At 32.6% G+C, this 21,980-nt stretch overlaps 12 protein-coding genes across 12 annotated transcripts; 6 read left to right on the top strand and 6 right to left on the bottom strand.

Annotated features, from left to right (window-relative positions):
• Nucleotides 1-2,786: 2,786 nt before the first annotated feature.
• Nucleotides 2,787-3,368, top strand: PAA1 (polyamine acetyltransferase; the record flags this gene model as incomplete). The annotated part of the gene is made up of 1 exon (XM_001646244.1): nt 2,787-3,368. The coding sequence occupies one exon, from the start codon at nt 2,787-2,789 to the stop codon at nt 3,366-3,368; it is 582 nt and encodes a 193-aa protein (XP_001646294.1).
• Nucleotides 3,369-4,206: 838 nt separating this feature from the next.
• Kpol_1032p28 (uncharacterized protein) lies at nt 4,207-6,855 on the top strand (the record flags this gene model as incomplete). Its single annotated transcript, XM_001646243.1, has 1 exon — nt 4,207-6,855. The coding sequence occupies one exon, from the start codon at nt 4,207-4,209 to the stop codon at nt 6,853-6,855; it is 2,649 nt and encodes an 882-aa protein (XP_001646293.1).
• Nucleotides 6,856-7,058: 203 nt separating this feature from the next.
• DOS2 (Dos2p) lies at nt 7,059-8,120 on the bottom strand (the record flags this gene model as incomplete). The annotated part of the gene is made up of 1 exon (XM_001646242.1): nt 7,059-8,120. One exon carries the CDS (start codon nt 8,118-8,120, stop codon nt 7,059-7,061), a length of 1,062 nt encoding a protein of 353 aa, XP_001646292.1.
• A 963-nt stretch (nt 8,121-9,083) lies between these two features.
• Nucleotides 9,084-9,932, top strand: MAG1 (DNA-3-methyladenine glycosylase II; the record flags this gene model as incomplete). Its single annotated transcript, XM_001646241.1, has 1 exon — nt 9,084-9,932. One exon carries the CDS (start codon nt 9,084-9,086, stop codon nt 9,930-9,932), a length of 849 nt encoding a protein of 282 aa, XP_001646291.1.
• A 317-nt stretch (nt 9,933-10,249) lies between these two features.
• Nucleotides 10,250-10,855, top strand: SDH5 (succinate dehydrogenase assembly factor SDH5; the record flags this gene model as incomplete). Its single annotated transcript, XM_001646240.1, has 1 exon — nt 10,250-10,855. One exon carries the CDS (start codon nt 10,250-10,252, stop codon nt 10,853-10,855), a length of 606 nt encoding a protein of 201 aa, XP_001646290.1.
• A 344-nt stretch (nt 10,856-11,199) lies between these two features.
• Nucleotides 11,200-11,487, top strand: MRP10 (mitochondrial 37S ribosomal protein mS37; the record flags this gene model as incomplete). The annotated part of the gene is made up of 1 exon (XM_001646239.1): nt 11,200-11,487. The coding sequence occupies one exon, from the start codon at nt 11,200-11,202 to the stop codon at nt 11,485-11,487; it is 288 nt and encodes a 95-aa protein (XP_001646289.1).
• Nucleotides 11,488-11,655: 168 nt separating this feature from the next.
• On the bottom strand, nt 11,656-12,570 carry FAD1 (FMN adenylyltransferase; the record flags this gene model as incomplete). Its single annotated transcript, XM_001646238.1, has 1 exon — nt 11,656-12,570. The coding sequence occupies one exon, from the start codon at nt 12,568-12,570 to the stop codon at nt 11,656-11,658; it is 915 nt and encodes a 304-aa protein (XP_001646288.1).
• A 391-nt stretch (nt 12,571-12,961) lies between these two features.
• MTF2 (Mtf2p) lies at nt 12,962-14,251 on the bottom strand (the record flags this gene model as incomplete). Its single annotated transcript, XM_001646237.1, has 1 exon — nt 12,962-14,251. One exon carries the CDS (start codon nt 14,249-14,251, stop codon nt 12,962-12,964), a length of 1,290 nt encoding a protein of 429 aa, XP_001646287.1.
• Nucleotides 14,252-14,736: 485 nt separating this feature from the next.
• Nucleotides 14,737-16,119, bottom strand: Kpol_1032p21 (uncharacterized protein; the record flags this gene model as incomplete). Its single annotated transcript, XM_001646236.1, has 1 exon — nt 14,737-16,119. The coding sequence occupies one exon, from the start codon at nt 16,117-16,119 to the stop codon at nt 14,737-14,739; it is 1,383 nt and encodes a 460-aa protein (XP_001646286.1).
• Nucleotides 16,120-16,901: 782 nt separating this feature from the next.
• NUF2 (kinetochore-associated Ndc80 complex subunit NUF2) lies at nt 16,902-18,305 on the top strand (the record flags this gene model as incomplete). Its single annotated transcript, XM_001646235.1, has 1 exon — nt 16,902-18,305. One exon carries the CDS (start codon nt 16,902-16,904, stop codon nt 18,303-18,305), a length of 1,404 nt encoding a protein of 467 aa, XP_001646285.1.
• Nucleotides 18,306-18,418: 113 nt separating this feature from the next.
• PRP11 (spliceosome assembly protein PRP11) lies at nt 18,419-19,204 on the bottom strand (the record flags this gene model as incomplete). The annotated part of the gene is made up of 1 exon (XM_001646234.1): nt 18,419-19,204. The coding sequence occupies one exon, from the start codon at nt 19,202-19,204 to the stop codon at nt 18,419-18,421; it is 786 nt and encodes a 261-aa protein (XP_001646284.1).
• A 407-nt stretch (nt 19,205-19,611) lies between these two features.
• SIR2 (NAD-dependent histone deacetylase SIR2) lies at nt 19,612-21,252 on the bottom strand (the record flags this gene model as incomplete). Its single annotated transcript, XM_001646233.1, has 1 exon — nt 19,612-21,252. One exon carries the CDS (start codon nt 21,250-21,252, stop codon nt 19,612-19,614), a length of 1,641 nt encoding a protein of 546 aa, XP_001646283.1.
• Between the last annotated feature and the right edge of the window lie 728 nt (nt 21,253-21,980).

Below are 21,980 nucleotides of genomic sequence, written 5' to 3'. Positions count from 1 at the left end.
AGCCAGCGGAAACCCTTTTTAATACAAATTGAATTTATTTGCTAGAAGGCATCCATTCTGGGTATTAAATAGTTCATTACTTTGTGAAATATTTAATTTCGTTTAGGCTATTTAATTATTAGGTTCCCCTATTATTTCGATAGGCATTATGGCATTCCATACCAAGTAATAATAATAATAATAAAAAGAAACAATGAATGAAGTTTTACATGGTTAAAAGATATTTATGGATAATTAAAAAATATTTAATTGGTCGAATTCAAATTTAAACAACCTTTCAGCTTCAATGGTCATTAGAATAACTGACAACAATTGGTTACCATTCGTATCGAATCCGACCATCATACAAATAAGAAATAACTTATACGATTCCAATGAAACAGGGAATATAACTTTCTTAGTTTCTTAATGAACTAAGAAATTTTGAACCATATAAATAGCTTGATGATTTTAAGATTTTAAGATTTTAAGATTTTAAGATTTTATGATCCAAGATTGATTATATTAGTTTTTCCATAGTTTTGAATTTAGGGAAAAAACCAAAATAACATCTCTAAGAGAAAGAAAACTATCAACTTTTAAATGTTTTCTATCACTTCAATCTGCTCATTAACCTTATTAGCAACGTCTGCTATGGCATTGGATAACGGTACTGTTTATAAAGACAAAAATGGTACTGTCTATCCAGCAGCAATCTTTTCCTTTGATGGTAGCAAATTTACCAATATGAGTGCTTTGATCGATGGTATCGATGGATCATTGACCAAATTCGCGGTTATTGACCAAGATCTAGTTGTTGATACTAGAATGGGTATCACCAAACGTACCAACTTGGTTGGTGACTTGTATTGGAAGCAAGGTGGTGATAATTGTGTTTATGAGTATTGGGATGTTGCAAACGGTGTATGAAACTTAGGTTATGCCACCCATGAACTAGCTGCTTCCAATGATTGCTCTTGTAGACAAGGTAATACTGGTGGCTTCTTCTGGAAAGTTTGCCCAGTTCCAGGTCAATGTTCTGGTACCATTGATCAAAAAACAGTAGCAGGTGCTGTTCAAGCAGCTATTCGTTCCACCGATGGTGATTGGTTATGTAATGACTATTGGATTCATGTTAATCACCATGGTACCTGGCACGCAGATATTTTCTACGGTCCTAATTCAGGTGTTTGGGGTCTTGATTCAAATGGTGGTCAATATTAATGGGGTGTTGACTCAGGTTGTGATTCTTTACAAGCCCCATATAGTTGCAACAATCAAGAAAATGGTGTTTAAGGTGATACTGGTTGGTAGTAGTTATGCTAAATACGCTAGGTTTTTGTACCGGATGGCTACATTGATAACTGACTATAATTAAATGGGAAGAAAAATAAAGATCATGACTAAGGTTATGAACTGAAAAAAGAATGGTCAATCATCTTGAGTTAGTCGATCCTTTTACTATTTTTACTTTTATGATAATTTTATACTTTGTAAGTGTTGCAATACATATAAACTCTTTTTTTTTTTAATATGATACATTTAGCATCTTGACGAATGGGTAGTTTGATTTAAATAGTACATTCATTCAAATTTATGTAGTCTTAAGTATTTAATTCTAAGCAATATATGAATCAACCATCGGTATGAAGTTTATGTTGGTTCATCTCATCGTAGGAGTTACTCAAATTTAGGTGCAAAATTCATATATACAATGTAATTATTGGCATCACGTGACAATCACTGCGCTGTTTTTGAGATCATCAATAATGGAGATGCTTTACGAGTCGGAGGAGACACTGACACACCTGAGCCATCTACATAACCTACATATTAGTTTTTATCTACGTATGACAATATAACCGGTTTAAACATACTGGAGTTGAAGTTAATCCGAAAGTTTTCAGCTTTAGTGCTGTTAATTTCAAATAGACTGCTTCTTAGTAAGATTTCATAAGAATAAGAGATATGAGAACCGGTTCAACTTTACAATGGGGGAATATATCCACCAGAGAAAAATAAAACCATCAAGAGTTGAGGATTACAATCTCTACCATCGAATGTTCCCAACTCTCCCCACAGACAGCGATTAATCTTAAAATTAAAAAATATTACGTATCTTCACCGATAAAAGATCAAAAAACTTGGCAATAAATCTCAAAAAAAACTTCAACATTACATAAAAGTCACACTTTAGAATCGTCAACTTCATCATTATCCAATCCAAACTGTCTTGTATTATAACTCATGTCCCACCACTGTCATTAATAGCCTTCCTTACATAATGAAACGTTTATACCTATTACCCTCTTAAGTTTCTTAACTACGCATAACAATTTTCCAACCGAACTGGTCGAACAAAGAAGGAAAGAAAAAAAAAAGTTTCACTCACATAAAAAGGTTAACAAATATGTGTTGATGGTTGTTTAAAAGATAGGAATTGTAGTCAGTTAGGATAGATCTAGGTCTTTTTGTAATTCAAAACATTTGGCAGGAACTTATTTGAACAAATCTGTTTGGAATTTCTGAGTTCTGATTTGAATTGAAAAGCTTTAGTAATCAAATTTTGGCGTTTAGTCATAGATTCAGAAGTAAAAGTAAAAGTAAAAAACAAAAGCAAAAGCAAAAGCAAAAGCAAAAGCAAGATATTTGATTTTGCATCGATTGGTTATTCAAGAGTGAATCTGAAATTGGAAATAGTTTTTGATTGTTTGTGTGTTCAATTCTTATTTTTTTTGAAGTTGAATTAAAACCAATTAACAGTATTAACTGAAAAGAATTTAAAGAATTTAAAAGAAAGAAAGAAAATGACTTCTACTTTGCCATTACACATGTATATCAGACCTTTGATAATCGAGGATGCTGAACAATCGTGTGAATTGGAAGCCAAGGGTTTCCCAGAGCACGAAAGAGCTTCTTTAGAGAAGATCAAGTTTCGTTTGACTGCTTGTCCTGAATTATGTTCCGGTTTATTCATTAGAGAATTCGAAGGTAAGGAATTGAAGTCTGAAACTTTAATTGGTCATATCATGGCCACTAAAATACCCAAGTCAGCTAATGGTGTCACTTTGATCACTTTAGAAAGTATGGGGGAAGTCCATTCCGAATCTAGTGATACCATTGGGATCCATTCTTTAGTTATTGATCCAGAATTTCAAAAGAAAAACTTGGCCACTTTATTATTGACCGATTACATTCAAAAATTGAGCAACCAGGAAATAGGTATTAGAATCTCTATTATTGCTCATGAAGCATTGGTGCCATTTTATGAAAGAGTAGGTTTCCAACAACAAGGTGAAAACAAAGATGTTCAAAAAGACACTCAATTCGCATCCACCAAGTGGATTGATATGGTCAAAGAGCTTGTAAAGGAGGAATACGACAATTAATAGAAAACTCGATTTGTCTACCCCCCTTCCTTCCTGCCATCAATCGCTCCATCTTTACCTTTTACTCAACCCTCTGTATTAATTTATGATACTAAATTTGTTGTCTATTATAAAAACTGGAAAAAACTAAATTTTAAAAAAAAAATATTTTATATAACGTATAAACCTCTCCTACTATAAGAAGCATCCAAACGTTTTCTTTCTTCAAAGTCAGATCTTTTCTGTTGCCATATATATTTACATATACGTTATATTATGTAAAGCTGGTGTAGTGACAGAATAATGTATAGATTATGAGACTGACCTCTAGTTCTCTCTGACCACTTTATATTATTAAAGATATATAACAACGCAATAATATAAAACAATTAACAACACAATGTCCTAATACTTCTTGTCAAAAGAATCTTCAACTATGAGGTCTTGATTCATCATCGTTCTATCTCATCCCATAGTTAAGATCCATTTATTTGTAATAACCAACACACACCAAATCACGTGACATACCGTTTCGATCTCAAAAAAGATAAAGAAGCCTTTAATTTAAGAAAGGTTTAAAAACTTACAAATTATAGCTATATAATAATATAGAGCTGTCTACCAAGTCTAAGATTTGTATTTGATCTGGAGGTAATAAGGTACTATAAGGTTAGAAGACTTCGGTTTTGGTTAAACTGGTAATTTTAATTACTTACGTTTGCATATTATATTTGTTTTTTTTTGTTTGGTTTACTCTGTGATATAATTCTATTCTATTTTATTTTATTTTAATTTTGGTTCTTAAGTTGTATATATTGAAAAGGGTGTTTCCAATTTCTGTTCTTCGTACTTATCACAGATGGTTGAGGTAGATTCTAGAAAACAGTTGCTTTATGACCCTATCGTTAGGTTATCTGGTATAGCTGACAAATTTGTAATGCAAGATGCTACTTCTTCTAATATGAAAGTTTCATTACAAGAGTGTATTGATACTCTTGCTAATTATCAAGATGAATGTAAGAAATTGAAGAGAAATGAACCTACTCTATCGCCGAGTGAACGTTACTCCATTTACGAATCTGCATACATTTATTACAAAATAATACATATAATGGTATTGACGAGGATACCAAGCTTGCCACAATTCTCCTCTGCGAAAAGTTCAGATGCGACAAATGAGGATAAAGAATTGATGCAAATATATAATATGCTTGTGAAAACGTTGTTGAGCGATGAGAAGATTGCTCAGATCAAATCGTATTTAAGGGCAAATTACCCAGATAAAAATAGCAAAGGTAAGGAGAGTATAGTTAATAAACAGTTGTTGAATAACGAAGTGTTCATGCTACCTCTATCGGGTTCCCCTATATCAGCTGTGCAATTAAATCATTTGATTCAAATGTACGACAGTTCCTTGTTGTTGATAGATGTCAGACCACGAGCAGAATTCGATAGTAAACATATAAAGGCCAAATCTGTGATCTGTGTAGAACCCGTTTCTTTTAAAAATTCATTCACTGATTTAGAGGTCGAAAAGAAATCGTTAATTACTTCCCCACAAAAGGAAATTGCATTGTTCCAAGCAAGGGATAAATATAATTATATTGTCATTTATACACAGCAAAGTGAAAAGACACAATTTTATATGCATCAGCAACTAGTATTACTGGATATTCTCATGAACAAATCTTTTGCAAAACCATTAAACGAAAAAAATATAAAAGTATTCACATTGGATAAGGGATTTTCAGGCTGGGTCTCAAAGAAAGGTGCTTGCGAAACTACCACACAAAATGGTGATGCAATTTACATCAGTGGGAATACTTCAAGCTTGAATCTACAAAATCTTCCACAGCTATCGCCAAATATTGGTTCCTCAATGGATAAGTCGATGAGAGATATGATGTCTACTTCTGCAGATTTCGAAGGAAGAACTTATCAATTGCCACAACAACAGCAACCGGTCTTTGCAAGAACACCTAGTTTTAAAAATTTGTTTAACAAGGCAAAATCTTCTTCTACTTCATCAGTAACTTCATCCTCTCCTGCGCCCTCTCAATTAGTCAGACCTCAAACATCGTCGATGCCCCCATTAGAGCAAAATTTTACTCAATATCCAGAGACCCCTAAGTTATTAACTCAAATAAATACCAATACAATGCCATTGTCTCAGATATCTCCAATTAGTTCAAGAGCAATGTCACCAATGACCAAAAATATGTTAACGCAATCGCCACAGTTACCAATGAAAATAAGCAGGACTACAATTGGTAATGGTGCTATGTTAGATTTGAAACCACACCCAGATTCAAAACCTCCAGGCCAACCTGTTCCAGCATTACCTCAGCTCCCGCATCATATGACGGGCACTTACCAAAATCTCAATCAACCAAAGTTAGATCTGGATTTTACTGTTGGTTTAGAGAATATGGGAAATTCCTGTTATATGAATTGTATTATCCAATGTTTACTAAGCACTCATGAGCTATCTCAGATCTTTTTAAACAATTCATACGAAAAGCACATCAATTTGAACAGCAAATTAGGTTCTAAAGGTGTCTTGGCAAAATACTTTGCTAGACTTGTTCACACAATGTATAGAGAAGGTTCATTTAAGAGACCTTTGGAAAAGAACAAACCCATCCAACCTATTCAATTCAAAATGGCATGCGGGTCAATAAATTCATTATTTAAAGACAACACCCAGCAAGATAGTCAGGAATTTTGTCAATTCTTATTAGATGGTTTACATGAAGACTTAAATCAATGTGGGGCAAACCCGCCATTAAAAGAATTATCTGAGGATGCTGAAAAGATGAGAGAAAAATTGTCAATGAGAATAGCGTCTTCAATTGAATGGGAAAGATTTTTAACCACCGACTTCAGCGTTATCGTAGATTTATTCCAAGGACAATATGCTTCACAACTTAAATGTAAAGTTTGTGGTTGCACTTCGACTACATATCAAACCTTTTCCGTTCTTTCGGTTCCAGTGCCTCATGTGTCATCATGTCATATACTTGATTGCTTTAATGAGTTTACAAAGGTCGAGAAATTAGGAACTGATGAACTTTGGTCGTGCCCAACTTGTAAGAAGAAACAACCATCTACCAAAAAATTAACAATTACAAGATTGCCAAGAAATTTGATTATCCATTTGAAGAGATTTGATAACATGATGAACAAGAACAATGTTTTTGTTAAGTATCCATTTCTTTTGGATCTTACTCCTTACTGGGCAAATGACTTTGATGGCAGACTACCACCTGGCGTCACCGATGAATTACCAACAAGAGGTCAAGTACCTCCTTTTAGATATAAATTAAATGCAGTAGCATCTCATGTCGGAAGCTTATATGGTGGCCATTATACTGCATATGTAAATAAAGGAATTAATAGAGGATGGCACTATTTTGATGATACTAGCTATCGCCCAATTAAAAACGAGACGGAATGTATCACTCCAAATGCATATGTGTTATTTTACCATAGAGTTTATGGTGTTTAAGCACTGATAATTAAATATTTTATATAGAGGCATATATAAAAATCAAATATGATAAACAGGAATTTACGAATTCAATAAGAAAATAAAATTCTAAGAGAACAAAGCATTGTAGCTGTCACAATCATCGTCCTAATGAAGCAACATCAATTGGAATAAGAAAAGCTTAAAATAAATTTGTCAACATCATCTCATATTTAATCATTCTATTCCCAATCGTCATCATCATCATCTTCTTCTTCTTCAACAGAAGCAGCTACTTTTTCAATAGGTTTTTCCTCTACTTTTGGTTCCTCTACTTTTGGTTCCTCTACCTTTGGTTCCTCTACCTTTGGTTCCTCTTCTTTTACAGACTTTTCTTGTTTCTTGTTAGATTTCTTATCCTTCTTTTTTTCCTTATTGGTTTGCTTATTTTTGTTCTTAGCAGCTTTCTTATTTTTTGTTTCTTCTGCTTTAGTTTCAAGTTCCATTACTTCTTCTTTTTGAACAATAACTGGCTGTTCTTCTTCATCTTCATCGTCATCCCAACCGCTCATTTCCTTTTCAGTAGATTTGCTTTCAAGAATTTTCTTTCTCTTGTCTTCCATTTCCAAAATCTTGGTCTTTTGAGCAAAATAAATATTCCAAAAATCTTTATATGGAACTGATTGTGGTACTAGAGTATTCATTAAGTTTGACAATTCAACGTTTCCCTCTAATATCTTTGAAATTTCATCAGTCTTAGAATCGACATCGAAATTTTCATCCAAAGATAACTTATTCTCTGTATATATCTTCTCATTAGTAACCAATTCTCTTAGTTCAGCTTCTGTTCTATTCCCTGCTACAGCTACTGGAGTGCCACTGTCCTTTATTGTTTCTTCTGGTGATAAGCCTGAATTAACAGCTTCTGTACCCAATTGAACGACTTGATCCAATTTTGAACTCAAAGTATCAGATACAGAAGACCAAAACCCGGTGTTAGAAACTTTATTCCAGTATCCTTGAGCAGCAGTCTCTACATTTTGTAAATTAGCATCTAAACTTTGCAAATATTCTTGTGCCTTTTCTGCAACAGCACCTTCAATAGGAATATTTATATGAATACCTTCTTCATCTTCCTGAATATACTTTTGCAAAGTCTCAGTAGTCTTCTCATACTGTTTATTCACCTCTTGCTCAAGCTTATTGAACATTTGTTCAGTTTTTTCATCCTGTTGAACTTTATGTTCATTGATATCTTCACCAGATGCAGCATTTGCTGCTGTTTCATCATAAACGAATTCCATCTCAACTTATACCCAACAAATTCACCAGAATCCACAAGTAAACGACTTTGATAGTCAATTCCCAAGTAATTTAGTATGCCACATCCTTTCAAACCTCTTAAAAGATCATTACCAATCAATGCTTAAAGTGGTAAACTCTTTTAATATCAATTCGAAATTAAGATTCCGTGATGTATTAAAATATTGATAAATTTATATAAGTGCCATTAAAACTTGATGAACAGATGGTTAGGATAAAAACATCGATTAGTCTTTGATCGAAGCCACTTAGTGTCTCAGAGAGTATGGGTTTTATTGATTATTGAATAAGAGTTTTGAAACTTGACGGTTTCGCAAAGAGATTTGCTTATGAAATGAGGATTTTATGAATATCAAGTTGACGTAACATAAAGGTAATTGAGAATTCAGTTTGCAATATATGTTTAATGATATTGGATTTTTAGCTGGAATTTGGGGGTCAGAATTGATAAGATATTACGTGTTCTTTCCCGGTCTTGATTGCCAGTTCAATGTGTTTTTTTTTTCTCACCCATCTTTAAAGTTGCATTAGAGAGTAAAGCTAAAAAGTGAATTAATTAACTTCGAGGTCTGAATTACCAATATGTTCTCCTTTATTTGATAAATGGCCATCGAACAGGACTGATTTCGAGAGATATTTATTGAAAACAAATATAGGTTCCTATTGTCTACGTTGAGCAATTACAGATCCACCCCCGTTTAGGTTCTCAGCCGTATTACCTTCGTTTTTTTATACATTTTTGGTTTAAAATTTAGTCAATGAGAGGAAGGTTATCTGCTTGACTAATATAATTAGAAAGGTATAAGGTGTTAAGTACAGGGTCAAGACTTTTAAAACTGCACATATTCCAATACTAAGTATCACCAGTAATCGTTATATTGTAATTTCTTAGATTAAAATCAGATTCATACAATATTTTTTGAAGGTCAAACAGAATATTACTAATGAAGAGAACTAGAGAAGAAGTTGAAAAGGAAGATAAAGAAAGAGCTCAATTACCTGATGAGTTTGTTGCAGCACATTCAGATGAGTTCATCAAAGCTTGTGACTTCATTTTATCCAAAGAACCATCTTTTATCGATATAATTACTGCAACAAATTTTGAACTATTCTTAAGGGAAGCTGCACCTTTCGAAATAACTTTAAAATCTGCATTCACCAAGCTTTCCTGTGCTATCATTGCTCAACAAATTAGTGGTAAAGCAGGCAATTCTATCAAGGGTAGAGTAATAGATTTATTTGATGGTACTTTCCCAACATACCAACAATTGAAAGAGGCCTTCAAAAATGATAAAAGGAAACAGGAGGTACGTGGATGTGGTGTGAGTGCAAGAAAGGTAACATACCTAGAATCATTAGTAAACTATTTTGTAGAGAAAGAAGATGAGATCGACAAAATGTTTAAAGAGACTGGTAACGATCAGGAGGTTATTGATCATTTAGTCGAAAATATTAAAGGAGTAGGTGTTTGGAGTGCCAAAATGTTTTTAATCACCGGTTTGAAAAGATACGATGTATTTGCATCTGAAGATTTAGGAGCCGCTAGAGGTTGTTCAAGATATTTTTCAGAGAACCCTGAACTATTGAAAGAATTGACTGCAAAGAGAACAGAAGTCATTAAAAGTAAACACAAAAAGAATTCAAATTGGAAAGTTTATGACGATGATTTGGTGATAAGCTGTGGAGATAGGTTTGCTCCCTATAGAACAGTATTTATGTTCATTCTTTGGAGACTATCAGCTACAAACGTAGAGGTTATTGCCAATAATGAAAGGCAATTCGTGCGTGACTGAAACTAATTGTAACATCCTCTCAAGCTGACTGCGTTGGATCAGAGACCAAATAGCGTCAATATCATCTAGATGAACTATGATCTATGGAATGGAATAGCATATAAAACAAAAGTATGTATATAATATAAATTTTGTAAGAAAAAACTGCAATGATTTAAGTATCATTGGGATATAGACAATGTATTTAATAACCTTGATGATGACTTTTCGCTCATAACTGTTTCTCTTTCTACTGAGGTTTCCACCTATTAAATTCCAGGTTTCGTCTTAACTTGAGACTATAAAAAAAGAGAAGGTGGAACCCTCAATCAAGTACGATGACTACTTTAAAGTTGTCACTGGATAGGATTATAAAGAGTACAAGTTTAGTATTGAATCTAAGGGGGAGTGATTACTGTTATATTGCTAAGGTCATTATGTTTGCTAGATCAATTGGGTTGAAATCACAGGCTCCTCTTGCTAGATTCGGTTTGTTCACTAAGAATATTGTCAATTCTCACAAGGCAACTTTTTCTACTGGTAGAACTATCTTGAATAATGGCAAACAAAATGATTCAGAGGTTGATGATGTGATACTGAGAATTAAAGTGGCTCCAATTAAGAGAGTCAATGAACCATTAGACAAGAAAAGAGCTAGATTGATTTATCAATCTAGAAAGAGAGGTATCTTGGAAACTGATCTGTTATTATCAGGGTTTGCAGCTAAATACTTAAAAGAAATGACACCTGAAGAACTAGATGAATATGATAACTTATTGAATGAACTAGATTGGGATATCTATTATTGGGCAACCAAAAACTATGATACGACTCCATTGCCAGATAAATGGAAGGATTCTAAAATATTGAAGAAACTACAAGAATTTAGTGAAAACAAAGAAAAGGTCATTCTAAGTATGCCAGAATTAGATAAATATAAATAGTTGAGATCATTGGCACTGTATGATCTATCTGTCAACCTTAGTTATAAGTTTATTAGTTTATTAATATTAACTTCTATATCACTTTTAATTATATACGTAAATCACGTGATGAATATCAATTTCACAGTAAAATTTCAAATCCAATCTTCGAAATCGAATAAGATTAAAGATGAACAAGTTTAACATGAATAAGTTTCAATTAACAATGATTATTTTTTGATAGAATAGGTATTTCAAATTGTTATATTTGTATTAGTAGAGGTTGTATTTTGAAATAAGAGAACTAATCACTTTGGCTTTCTAATTTGGTTTCAAATCTGTAAGCGAAATATATAAGAAATACCATGTCTGGAAAACCTCCTGTGTATAGATTACCACCTTTACCAAGACTAAAGGTTAAGAAACCTGTTATTAGACAAGAAACCAATAGATGTCTGGTGTTGATGTCCAATTTACTTCAATGTTGGTCTTCCAATGGTCACATGAACCCAGTTTGTGAGAATTTAGCGAATGAATTGAAGACTTGTACTGCTAAAAATGCATTAGGTAATACTCATAAAGAACAAAAAAGTAACATAAATTATCATGCAGCAAGATTATATGATAGAGTTGGTGGTAAACACCATGATTAGTGGCAGCACCCTTCACATCCATTTCCATTTCCCTGTGCATGTATGGTTTCATGCTTATTGACCCTGTATATAACTATAATAAGAAGAACAATATTACTTACAAAGAGTGTATGTAAATATGTATAAAATTCTAAATATTTTATATTAATAAATTCATAACTATCATTATTACTTTTTGATACGTCCCGATCTCTCTAATTTATCATCGATTAGATACCAACCTGGGTGAAACTCTCCAAATGTTGATAGAAGAGTGATATCTTCATCGGTTAATTTCGATATGTTGACTTCACTTTTCTTCACCATGGAATTTGGATAGGAGTTATTTATTTCCCAATCGAATGATAACGATAACTTGCTATCTTCGGAGTTTGTGAGTTTCTTCAATGATGGATTTGGTGTAGTCTGTGAGATGCTACCGATTGATGTGAACCCAACACTATATAATCCACATATAGGTTCATTTGAATAAAGTAGGAAACTCCATATATGAGCTAGTTTCCAATGCAGTAATGGCTGTAGGCGTACAAAGCTTGGCCAATTCAAATCAGTCTTTTGAATTGGTGATAAATGTTCTCCAAATGGATCTGTGCGCCTAACACCAATTAAAATACTCTTAGTAATAGGATATTCTTTCAAGAATATATCAAATGCCTCTGCCATGCTAATTTTTCTTGTCTTGTCCAATTGTGATTTATAAAGATTTAGATTATATCTTTCTACGCTAGAATTAATAAATAATTCTAATGAAGTAAATGTCTCTTCTGAGGCAATGAAAACTGTAGGTAACCTCTCCAATGGGAACTTATCCCAATTAAATTTGTCCTTATTATCAAGGTAGTATTTCCATAAACATCCTAAATATATCAATAGTAATACCTGACAGTCTTTCCCACCATTATAAGAGAAGGAAATTTCACCACTTATTGGACACCATCGATTGAAAATTTCCTCCATGATATGTTTTCTGCTCAATTTAATAGCTTCTTGAGTTTCCACTATAATTGGCGATACTCCTTCTGAAATATCCAAATATGATTGAGTTATATCATGGCATAATCTTGCAATTTCTTCCAGATTCATCTCTAATTAGTCCCTTCCTAAAATGTGCCTCTCTCAACGTATTCTTTGCAATTGATCTCTCAAACCTTAAATAAAGTTATGGAATAGATATTATAAGAATGAGTGGCCTTTATTAACCCAATTGTTCTTCAAGATCATCCTTATCAACCATCAATTCCCAGTTCCTGTCTTATTAATCCATTTCGAGATTATTCGAATTCTTATATTAACTTTACAATTGGCCAGGTTATCTACAACTTTGATAGCGCCATCAAAATTAGCCTCCATCGTTCAAATTCAAGAATAGTGTATAAGAGAGGAACGTTGGAAACTCGACTAATAACTGACACTTTGAATTATTCTCTTATATTTATTTTTATATATTATTTACAGGTCTATAATGATCTTTAAGTCAGGTTAAACTTTCTTTTAATTTTTGTAAGTAATTCTCTACAGTAGAAAAACTCATGCTATTTTCACGACACCACAGTAAATTGACTGAAAGTTTATCCTTTTGAATGGTTGGGTCCTTTAATTCATAATCCAACATGTGGTCATTCAGATATCTTAAATCATCTACTATATTGTCAAGAACTTCTATTGTCTGGATATCGCCAATTATACCATTGATACTCATTTCAGTAATAATCTGTTTTAATAAATTAATTTCTTTAAAATTATCCCATGAAAGTTGCAATAAAATATTGTAAAAATCAACGTTGCATACACTTAGATATAGCTCCATGTTTGTTGATTTTTTACATTCGTTATAAATGTAGGATATTAAATTGTATTTTCTATCCATTGAGAATACAAAATCTGGTGAAGCAAGAAGCGTTACAATAACATGAGGTAATGTTATTTCTCCTGGAGATGGAAGTTCATTAGGTCTTATGGAGCAATTTTCTTTGATCTCTTCAATTGTTTCTGATAGACCTATATCCTTGTTCATATGATAATTTTCTCTCTTTGATGGGAAACTTATTATTTTATTCTTTACATATTCCAAAGCATCATAATCGGTCCTGATCAATTGTTTCATAATTTCGATATGTGGGGATAATGCATCATCTAAAGCAATCCTTAATTTTTGTTTATTCTCTAGATTCTTCAATGTCTGTTCCTTTATAGTCAAATTCATTGAATAACCAATGTTTTCCGCTGTTGGAACTTCAAGCTTCCCTAGACCAGATATTGTTGAATTCAAATCTTTCTTTGTCTCACTAACATTCAATGAACTAGATAATAATGATACTGGATATTTTCTGATATCATCATTCGTTAAGGTTGGGGATTCATTTAATTCACGATTCTCTCCAGCAGTATCTCTGAAAAAACTTAATAATCTACTGTCTTTCTTGCTAATACTTCTATTTGCTCCAAATAGTACCTGTAAAGACTTAGCAGTATTTGGTTTTCCCTCATTGTCTTTAATATCTACACCCATTTTGGAAAATTTATCAATCATCTCTGGCTCATTAGCCTCTGCTTTTTTAAATTTCTTCTCAATGGCTTCAAAAATTTCAGTGAACATTGTGCTCTCTTGTACAGAATACATCTTACTGGCATCGTCAATATTACCATTATTAGCACCTTTGTTAGGTTTTGGAAAGGTATTATTATCTTTATTTGACGCTGGTAAAGACCTGCTTAGATATCTTTTAGAACATCGTAGGCTTGGAAAAAGTGTATTTCGTAACATAATAGTATAATTAGATTTCCTCAGTACCACACGAACCCATAAGCTTGGCCTTATGTACCAATTTCTTTAATATCTTTTACTGAACTTTTTATCATTTCATCATGCTTAATTATAGATATTACTGCTTTTAAAAAACTTCGGTCTCGTTAACTATGGATATTATAATACAAAAGGTCAAGCTATATGGTTATTACGACAGAAATTCAAACAAGAGGTAACATAAACATGTTATAAGACACTTTTTTATTTTATTTTATTTATGAAGAATTAAGTTAAAGTGATTGATGATACTCATTTAATTTTCTTTTAATCTTATATACCCATCTATAGCTGTGCCAGCTTTTATTGATACTTTTGATTCTTGAATTAAATTGTTCTTTTATAACTACAAATATTTAACAAATAATTATTACAGACTTTTCCTGGTATTGTTGTTTATTTTATTACACATTATTTTATTGATGATCTCTTTTTTGTTTTTGGTTTTAAAACCCCTTTAATTCTAATGTTGCCTTTTTCAACCTTTTCAATCCTTCTTCATGATGTTCAGGATCAAGTGCCATATCTGCAACTAATTTTGATAATGAATCTACTAATCCCTCTAATGCTTTTTTACCTTCGACTTTCATACCTAAGTTTTCAAATTCGGATCCAGAACTTCCTTCTGTCATCTGTAGTACTGAAATTAGTGCATCTATATCAAAATCTCCAATGCCTTTACCAACTAGTGGATGATTCTTGGGTTTTATCTCTTCAATATGGCCATTGACTTGAATTTGTTTATCTGTTTCATGGATGATATCTGGGGTTGATTGAAGAGGGGTGTTAGGTAATGGTCTATTCCCATAATCAATATCCTCTGTTGAAACTGAACTTATTCTTTTGGATGCATCGTCATGTGGGGGCGTAAGGTTGGTGGATGAAATATTCTCGTTAATAGGCTCTTCTTCATCAACTTTCTCTGGGATAAAGATTCTTGATCTTGGTCTATTAGAATTTCTAGGTGGAATTGGTGGATTGAAAGCAGTAGTCTCTGAACGAACAGGTTCTTTTCCCGAATTTACTCTCCCAACAGTAGTTGGTAATTCTTGTACAAAACTAGAAGTCACTGATATTGAATCACCATCAAATTCCGCTTGGCTTGTATTTAAAGTCGGCGTACTCTCGTTATGATGACTTACAGATATTATAGGATTTTGACTAGTAACTTGATCATCACCTAATCCAGTCTCCTCTTCATTCTGTATTATTTTTGTGAATCCATTTTTTGTTTTAATAGAAGGAGAAGCCCTTAGTGAATTAAATCGTCTCTTTGGCGATTCGTTGATGTTTCTAACAGGTAGAGGATTAGAGCGTACAGATGACTTTGAATTAGATCTGTTGACTTCTGGATAATCAAACTTTGGGTCCTCAATTTCGATTAGTTTTTTGTCTTTTCCCTCTTCGTCCTCCTTTCCCTCCTTTTCATTTGCGTTTTCGTTATTTTCATTATTATCATTATTTATTGTTTCAGTATTAACAGAATCTGTTTGAATTGTAGTTATTACAACAGGAGTTTTTGTTCCTGGCAATCCAGGTAAACGAGGAGTTTCTTGTTTATTCACCACATATGAAACTTCAATTCCTTCTTGAATCACTCCTGAATAATTAGAGTAGCCAGACATATTTCCGACCGAGTACATTGTTTCTGAAGATCTGAAATGTGCAGATGGGGCCTTTAAACCAGACTTGTTCTCATCTTCGGGTTTGCCAGATACCAATCCACTTGGATCTGGCAACCCCATCAAACTATCTGTACCTCCAAGATCTTGAAATGATCCCAACATTGCAGAAAGCCTCTTGGTATTCAAAGAAGTCTTAGATCCCATGTCGTATCCCCCTATAAACAATTAAACTGTCACTCTAGCCTATAATTACTATTTCCAAAATAAGTTACGTTGTATACTTAAATATATATCCAATATTCTTTGCTTTAATAGAGTGTAAAGTGTTCCAATGGGCTGGACAGTCAAAACGTCTTTCCAAAACTAACACCAATTTTAAACCAAGAATCCCATCGAAACAAGTTCACAACTTGGCAAGCTCTTGATCCAATTCGAAATTGATCTAAAGGTTTGATCCAGATCAGCTTTTGGATTAAGAATTTCGAAATCGATGGCTAAATTTAAAGATCTTTCCTAAAAGGGAAATACATAAACAACGTTTGAAATCGAAACCTTCTCTTAGAGACTGTCCATCTGTTCTGCAAACATAGATGGATATCTATGTTTTCGAAATAAGGTACTAACTAGCAAGGAAAATGATCAACCTAGTCTCTTTAATATGTCGAACTTCACTGCTTATGATTGATCTCTAAAGTCTTGTTCTTGTCAGCTCTCTCTACTATCAAAAATAATCAATCCTTTACGTTTTTGGCGTGTGTCTGTGTATTTTTGAAATAGTTTCTACGGCGATTTCTTTGAATCGATGGTTTCGTGATAGTTATTTTATTGATCTCATCAAATATCAAAAAACAGGAAAGATATCGAAACTTTTTAAAGATCAAGAGGTTTTAAAAGCACATTATACTATTCAAGGAGTCTCTTAATCAAGGTAAACTCGATTATCTCCAATATCGTCGTGGGAGTTCGATTGTTAATTGTATTTGGAAATGAGTGTGTATACTTTCCCAATTTTAGAAGTTCCTGAAATAGTGGAAATGCTACAGAAATGTGATTTCTCACTTGCAGCTGAGGATAAAATAACTAGACCTAGTTCAGAATATGTTATTACTTTGTACAAACAGATTATTGAAAGCTATATGGGCCTTTCCACTGACTATTTGATGAGTGTTGGGACTAACAGTTCTTTGGTTGGTGAGGAGGGTCAATTTGGTGGTAATTTTCAACAACATAATAGTGATATCGATGGAGATGATGGTGTTTATAAGGAAACTTTACAAGTTTTAGTGTTGAACAAAATTTGTTACAAGTTCTTTCAGAATATCGGTGTTAATGATTTTAATATTATGGATCTTTACAAACCAGATTCCCAAAGGACTAAAAGATTGTTAAGTGCAGTGGTCAATTATGCTAGATTTCGTGGTGAAAGAATTGAAGATTGTACTGAAATTATTGAAAGATCAGAACAGTTATTGAATCAATTATTGTCAAAATTTGATCGTTATAATGTATTGCATAAGATGGCTAAACAGTATCAAGAGGGTACTGATTTTGAAAATATAGATTTGAATGATACTTCTGGAAACAACGATCTGAACAAATTAGAAGAAGAGAATAGAAAATTGGAGAGTCAATTGAAAAGATTAACTCAGGTCCAAGAAACTTTAACAATCGATTACAATAATTACAAGAAAGAAAAACAAAACATGTTAACTGAATTAGAGACTTTGGGTTTCCAACAGATCGAATTAGAGTCTCAAAAATCAAAGTTAGAAAAATATGTGAATACTGATATGAACGAATTGTCTAAAGCTATAGTTGAATTGACAGAGTTATTATCAAAAAGAGAGGATCAGAGAAAGGAGCTAGAGAACAGACAACAGAACTTAATTATATCGGTTCAGACTTTACAGAAAGTAATAGAAGATTTATATGACGTGATAAGATTGCTGTCTACAGAGTTACAAGAAACTCATAGAAATGAAGTTGATATTCTAGATTTCAAGAAACAGCTGTCAATGAGACGAGACAAGATGCAAGAAGTTTTGTCAACCGGGATCATGTATAAATTGTCCCTTTTGCAAGAGCAATATCAAACTCAGAAAGAAAAGCTGAATGAGCTAAAAACAACAACTGAATCCCAATCACAAGCAAATGAAGAAAGAATTAATGAATTATCAAAGCAGTATACTGAAGAATTAATACCCAAACTACGACAACAAGAGGAACGTATAGAAATTGACTTAATAGCTGGCGTAGTAGGTAAATTAGAAAATGAAATTTCAAATATGCAAGCTGAATTCCAAAAAGAAGTTGATGCCATCGAGTTAGAATATTCTTTGCTAGTAACGCATATTAATCAATATATGGAACGCATGCTACAAGAAATGTAATAATATTAATTTTTATAGGAAATGAGTTATTTTCTATCACTTAAATAACACACAGATATATAATGAGATAAATACATTATATAGCACTTATATTAGTAAAACTAATGTTGTAATTATAGTTCTTTAAAAAAAAATTGAACATACAATTTTTTTGAATCTTTGTCCCAATATGAACACTTCTCGTTAAAATTCTCTACCGTTATAACTTCTTTTGATTTAGAATCCATTAACACCTCTTTATTTGGTATCTCAATGCCAGTATTTTCAAAAGGTTCATATGCAATTACTAAATATTTTTTGTCCTTCTCTGAATCATGGGATAGTTCAATCCCAGATACAATCCGTATAAATGGTTGATAGATCGTATCTTCTTCGATTTCCAATAAATCATTCTTAATTTGATAGTTTACCTCTACGGCTAGTCCTACAAGACCACTTTCCTCATCTTTGATCTTACAAACTTTGCATTCTGGACAAATTCCAGAATTTTTTAAATTATTCCTTCTTTCTTCAACCTGAGCTTGAAACTGTTGCATTATTCGATCTTGTTCTAGATTGTTATAATTTTCATTACCTTTAGTCCCAGAACTACCACGTCGTAGTACATTCAAACCATGTTTCTTACCACTTAAATGTCTTTCTACACTGGTCCATGACATATGCATGGTATTACAAAGTTTGCAAACCAATTTACCTGAATGGTTCTTATATATGTATGGATTCTTCTGCAGCTTATCATCCAAATTTTCATCGCCATTATCTTGTTCAAAAGTGTAGCCTACTTCCTCACCTTGCCTTAAGAGCTCATCAACTTGTTTCCTTCTTTGCAAATTTGATAACTGTTCAGATGCTATCCCACCAGTACCCTTTTTGGAACCAGCTCTATTCTGATAGTCCATTCTGCAACTATAATCTTAGATAGGCAATAAATCTGATGCTCTTTGTATCAAAAAGTATTACTTATCTTACCTTTAAATGATTATTAGTATCTTCTTCTGTACTGTTCATTATATATGTATATATTTTTCTTTTATAATGCAAAGCTTCAAGTTGATTAATTTGATAAAAAAAATGCTTTAAGACAAGGTCAGCGATAGACAAAGATAAAAGATTTTTTATAAAAACAATACAAAAAGAAGTTGACATTATAAAGTTAATCAATCTATCTAATATATATATTATGAAAGAATCCATATTTTTCTCTAATGTAATTAAGAATTGGACTATGCATTAATCATTATAATTTATGTGAAACTAAAGTAATATATAATATTTCTGTTTAATTAAGTTAAAAGCAATGATGTATCTAATGGTTTTCCTCCTGGTCCACTGTATAAACACCTCTATCTTTCTTTATACATTCAAATTCTGTATCTTTCAATGTATCCCATTTATCATGAGGAATATCCCATCCACATTTTTCTGTAATGTAAGCAACGACATCATCACAGAGACCTAGATATGAGATATCGAATTCTGCATGTTTAACTGGGTCTTTATTGATCAGAACTTGTGGAACATGTGCCGGCAGCATATTTACAATTTCTGACACAGGAGCAACTTTCAAACTGGTTCCTATACAAATTAACAAATCACATTTTAAAACGTCTTCACGAATAGTCTTATGAAATTTAGATGGTAATGCTTCACCAAAGAAGGTAATATCAGGTTTTAAAACACCGTAAGATTTTGGTACCGCGCCTAACGAACTTAATTGTGTATTATGGGAAGCTCCGTCTGGTGTTTCTTTATCAGATTCATAAACATCAGTTGGAAAATATTCCCTTCTCTTTGGATAGCAATATGGACATAAAGGCAATTCTAAACTTCTAATGTTTTCAAAAATTTTCTCACCAGGTAGTTGCCAATGGCAAGTAATACAAGATGCAGTGGCAAACGAACCATGACATTGGACTAATTTTTCAGGCTTTATTCCTGCATATGATTCTAAATTATCAATATTTTGAGTATAATTCCTTAACAATTTACCTTTATCTTGCAACATTTTGATAAAACTATGCAAAGGAGAGTAAATATTTTCTGGTGGTAACACCATATGTGCGATATTGTAAAAAACAGAAGGATCCTGAACGAAGATATCATAATTGAAGACGTCTTGAGGGTCATCTAAACCCAAATGCCTGATTTTTGAATAAAAACCTTCGGAAGATCTGAAATCTGGGATACCTAGAGAAGTTGAAACACCTGCACCCGTCAATACTAAAATTTTTTTAGCGACTTTTAATTTATCTACAAAATCTTGTGTTTCTGAAAAATTTGATAGCTTGATTCTTGTGCATAATATTTTATTTACGGCTCTTTGTAGATCTTTGATCAAACGAACTGCATGTTTCTTCTCCAAAGGATCTTCTGGGTATGTGTAAACCAGAACTTTATCCGGATCATTTTTATAAGACTCTAAATCCGAATCAACATCGACAACTTTATAAATTGCAGCCACCAAAGCACTGTCGGTAATTTCGAAGCCCAATAATTTAATGATATAATACAAATACAAAGTATTCAATTGTTCCGGTAAATAAGTATCTAGAAATTTTCGTAGACCGTAATATTTCAAAAAAATCCTTGCGTTTAAAGTGTCATCTTTTGTTATTTCAGGAAATAGGTATTTATTTGTTTTTGGATCTCTGCCAATGGAAATAGACTTGGATGGCATTACAGGAGCCAAAACATCTTTTCTAAAACTAGTCTTTATAACTTGGGTAGTTCCATTATTTTCAACCTGGACATACCCTTCATTTGAATCCTTATTGTCATCTGAATTTTCTTCATTTGAAGTTATAGAATTAGATTCATCCAATTTAATTTTCTTATTTTCATTGACAAAGGTCTCGTCTCCAGAATTTTTAGACTTGTTAAAATAGCTATCCTCCCCATTCCCATGTGGCAATGGCCTTTTATTCTCGTGAGTCGCACTCATCAACATAACTATAATAAATACTCGTGATTTATCTTCCTCTCTTTAAATAAAAGAAAATAAAATAAAAATTCCACTAGGCACTTCCTTCTCTATAAGTATAAAAGCTATCTCCCTTGAGTTCAATAAAAACCTAACAAAGTATGCCAACTTATAACTATCAATAACAGTACTCAAAATCCAATGAGAAAACAAATTAAGTATAGATATATTTCGTTATATTTCACCAAAATATTTTAACTTTGTTTTTTTTTTTATTAATCACCTAACAAATAAAAAATTTATCCGACAGGAACACGATAATAAACCTGGTTATTCAAAATGCCCCAATAGTATAATCCTTGGATACACTCTTCAAAAGCAGAATCAGCGACACTGGTGTCTATTATATACTTAGTTATAACTATTTAATAGTAGTCTTGTCTTCATTTATCTTTCCAATTTCAGAAGTTGGATATTTTTTTTTCCTCTAAAATTTTGGATGTTTCTTTTCCTTCACGTTAAAAATGTAACCAGCGACGTTAAATGAGAAAGACAGTAATTAATGGGTTTGTTATATAATGGTTAGGATGTTGTTGGTGATTGGGGGAGGGTTGTTTTATGGAGTGCATCGATGGGTTGGTTGTTGTAGTTGTGTTCATGTGTTTGTGTGGGGAGGAGATACAGGATTAAAATTGATATTTTGAAAGTTGAACAGTTAAGAGCAATGTCATTATGTACGTAGTGCAACTCCAGGT

This window comes from Vanderwaltozyma polyspora, genomic scaffold (genome assembly GCF_000150035.1).
Source record: "Vanderwaltozyma polyspora DSM 70294 KpolScaffold1032 genomic scaffold, whole genome shotgun sequence".
NCBI classification, from domain to species: domain Eukaryota; kingdom Fungi; phylum Ascomycota; class Saccharomycetes; order Saccharomycetales; family Saccharomycetaceae; genus Vanderwaltozyma; species Vanderwaltozyma polyspora.
Note: the sequence above shows the minus strand (reverse complement) of the source record. Positions and strands in the feature narration are given on the sequence as shown.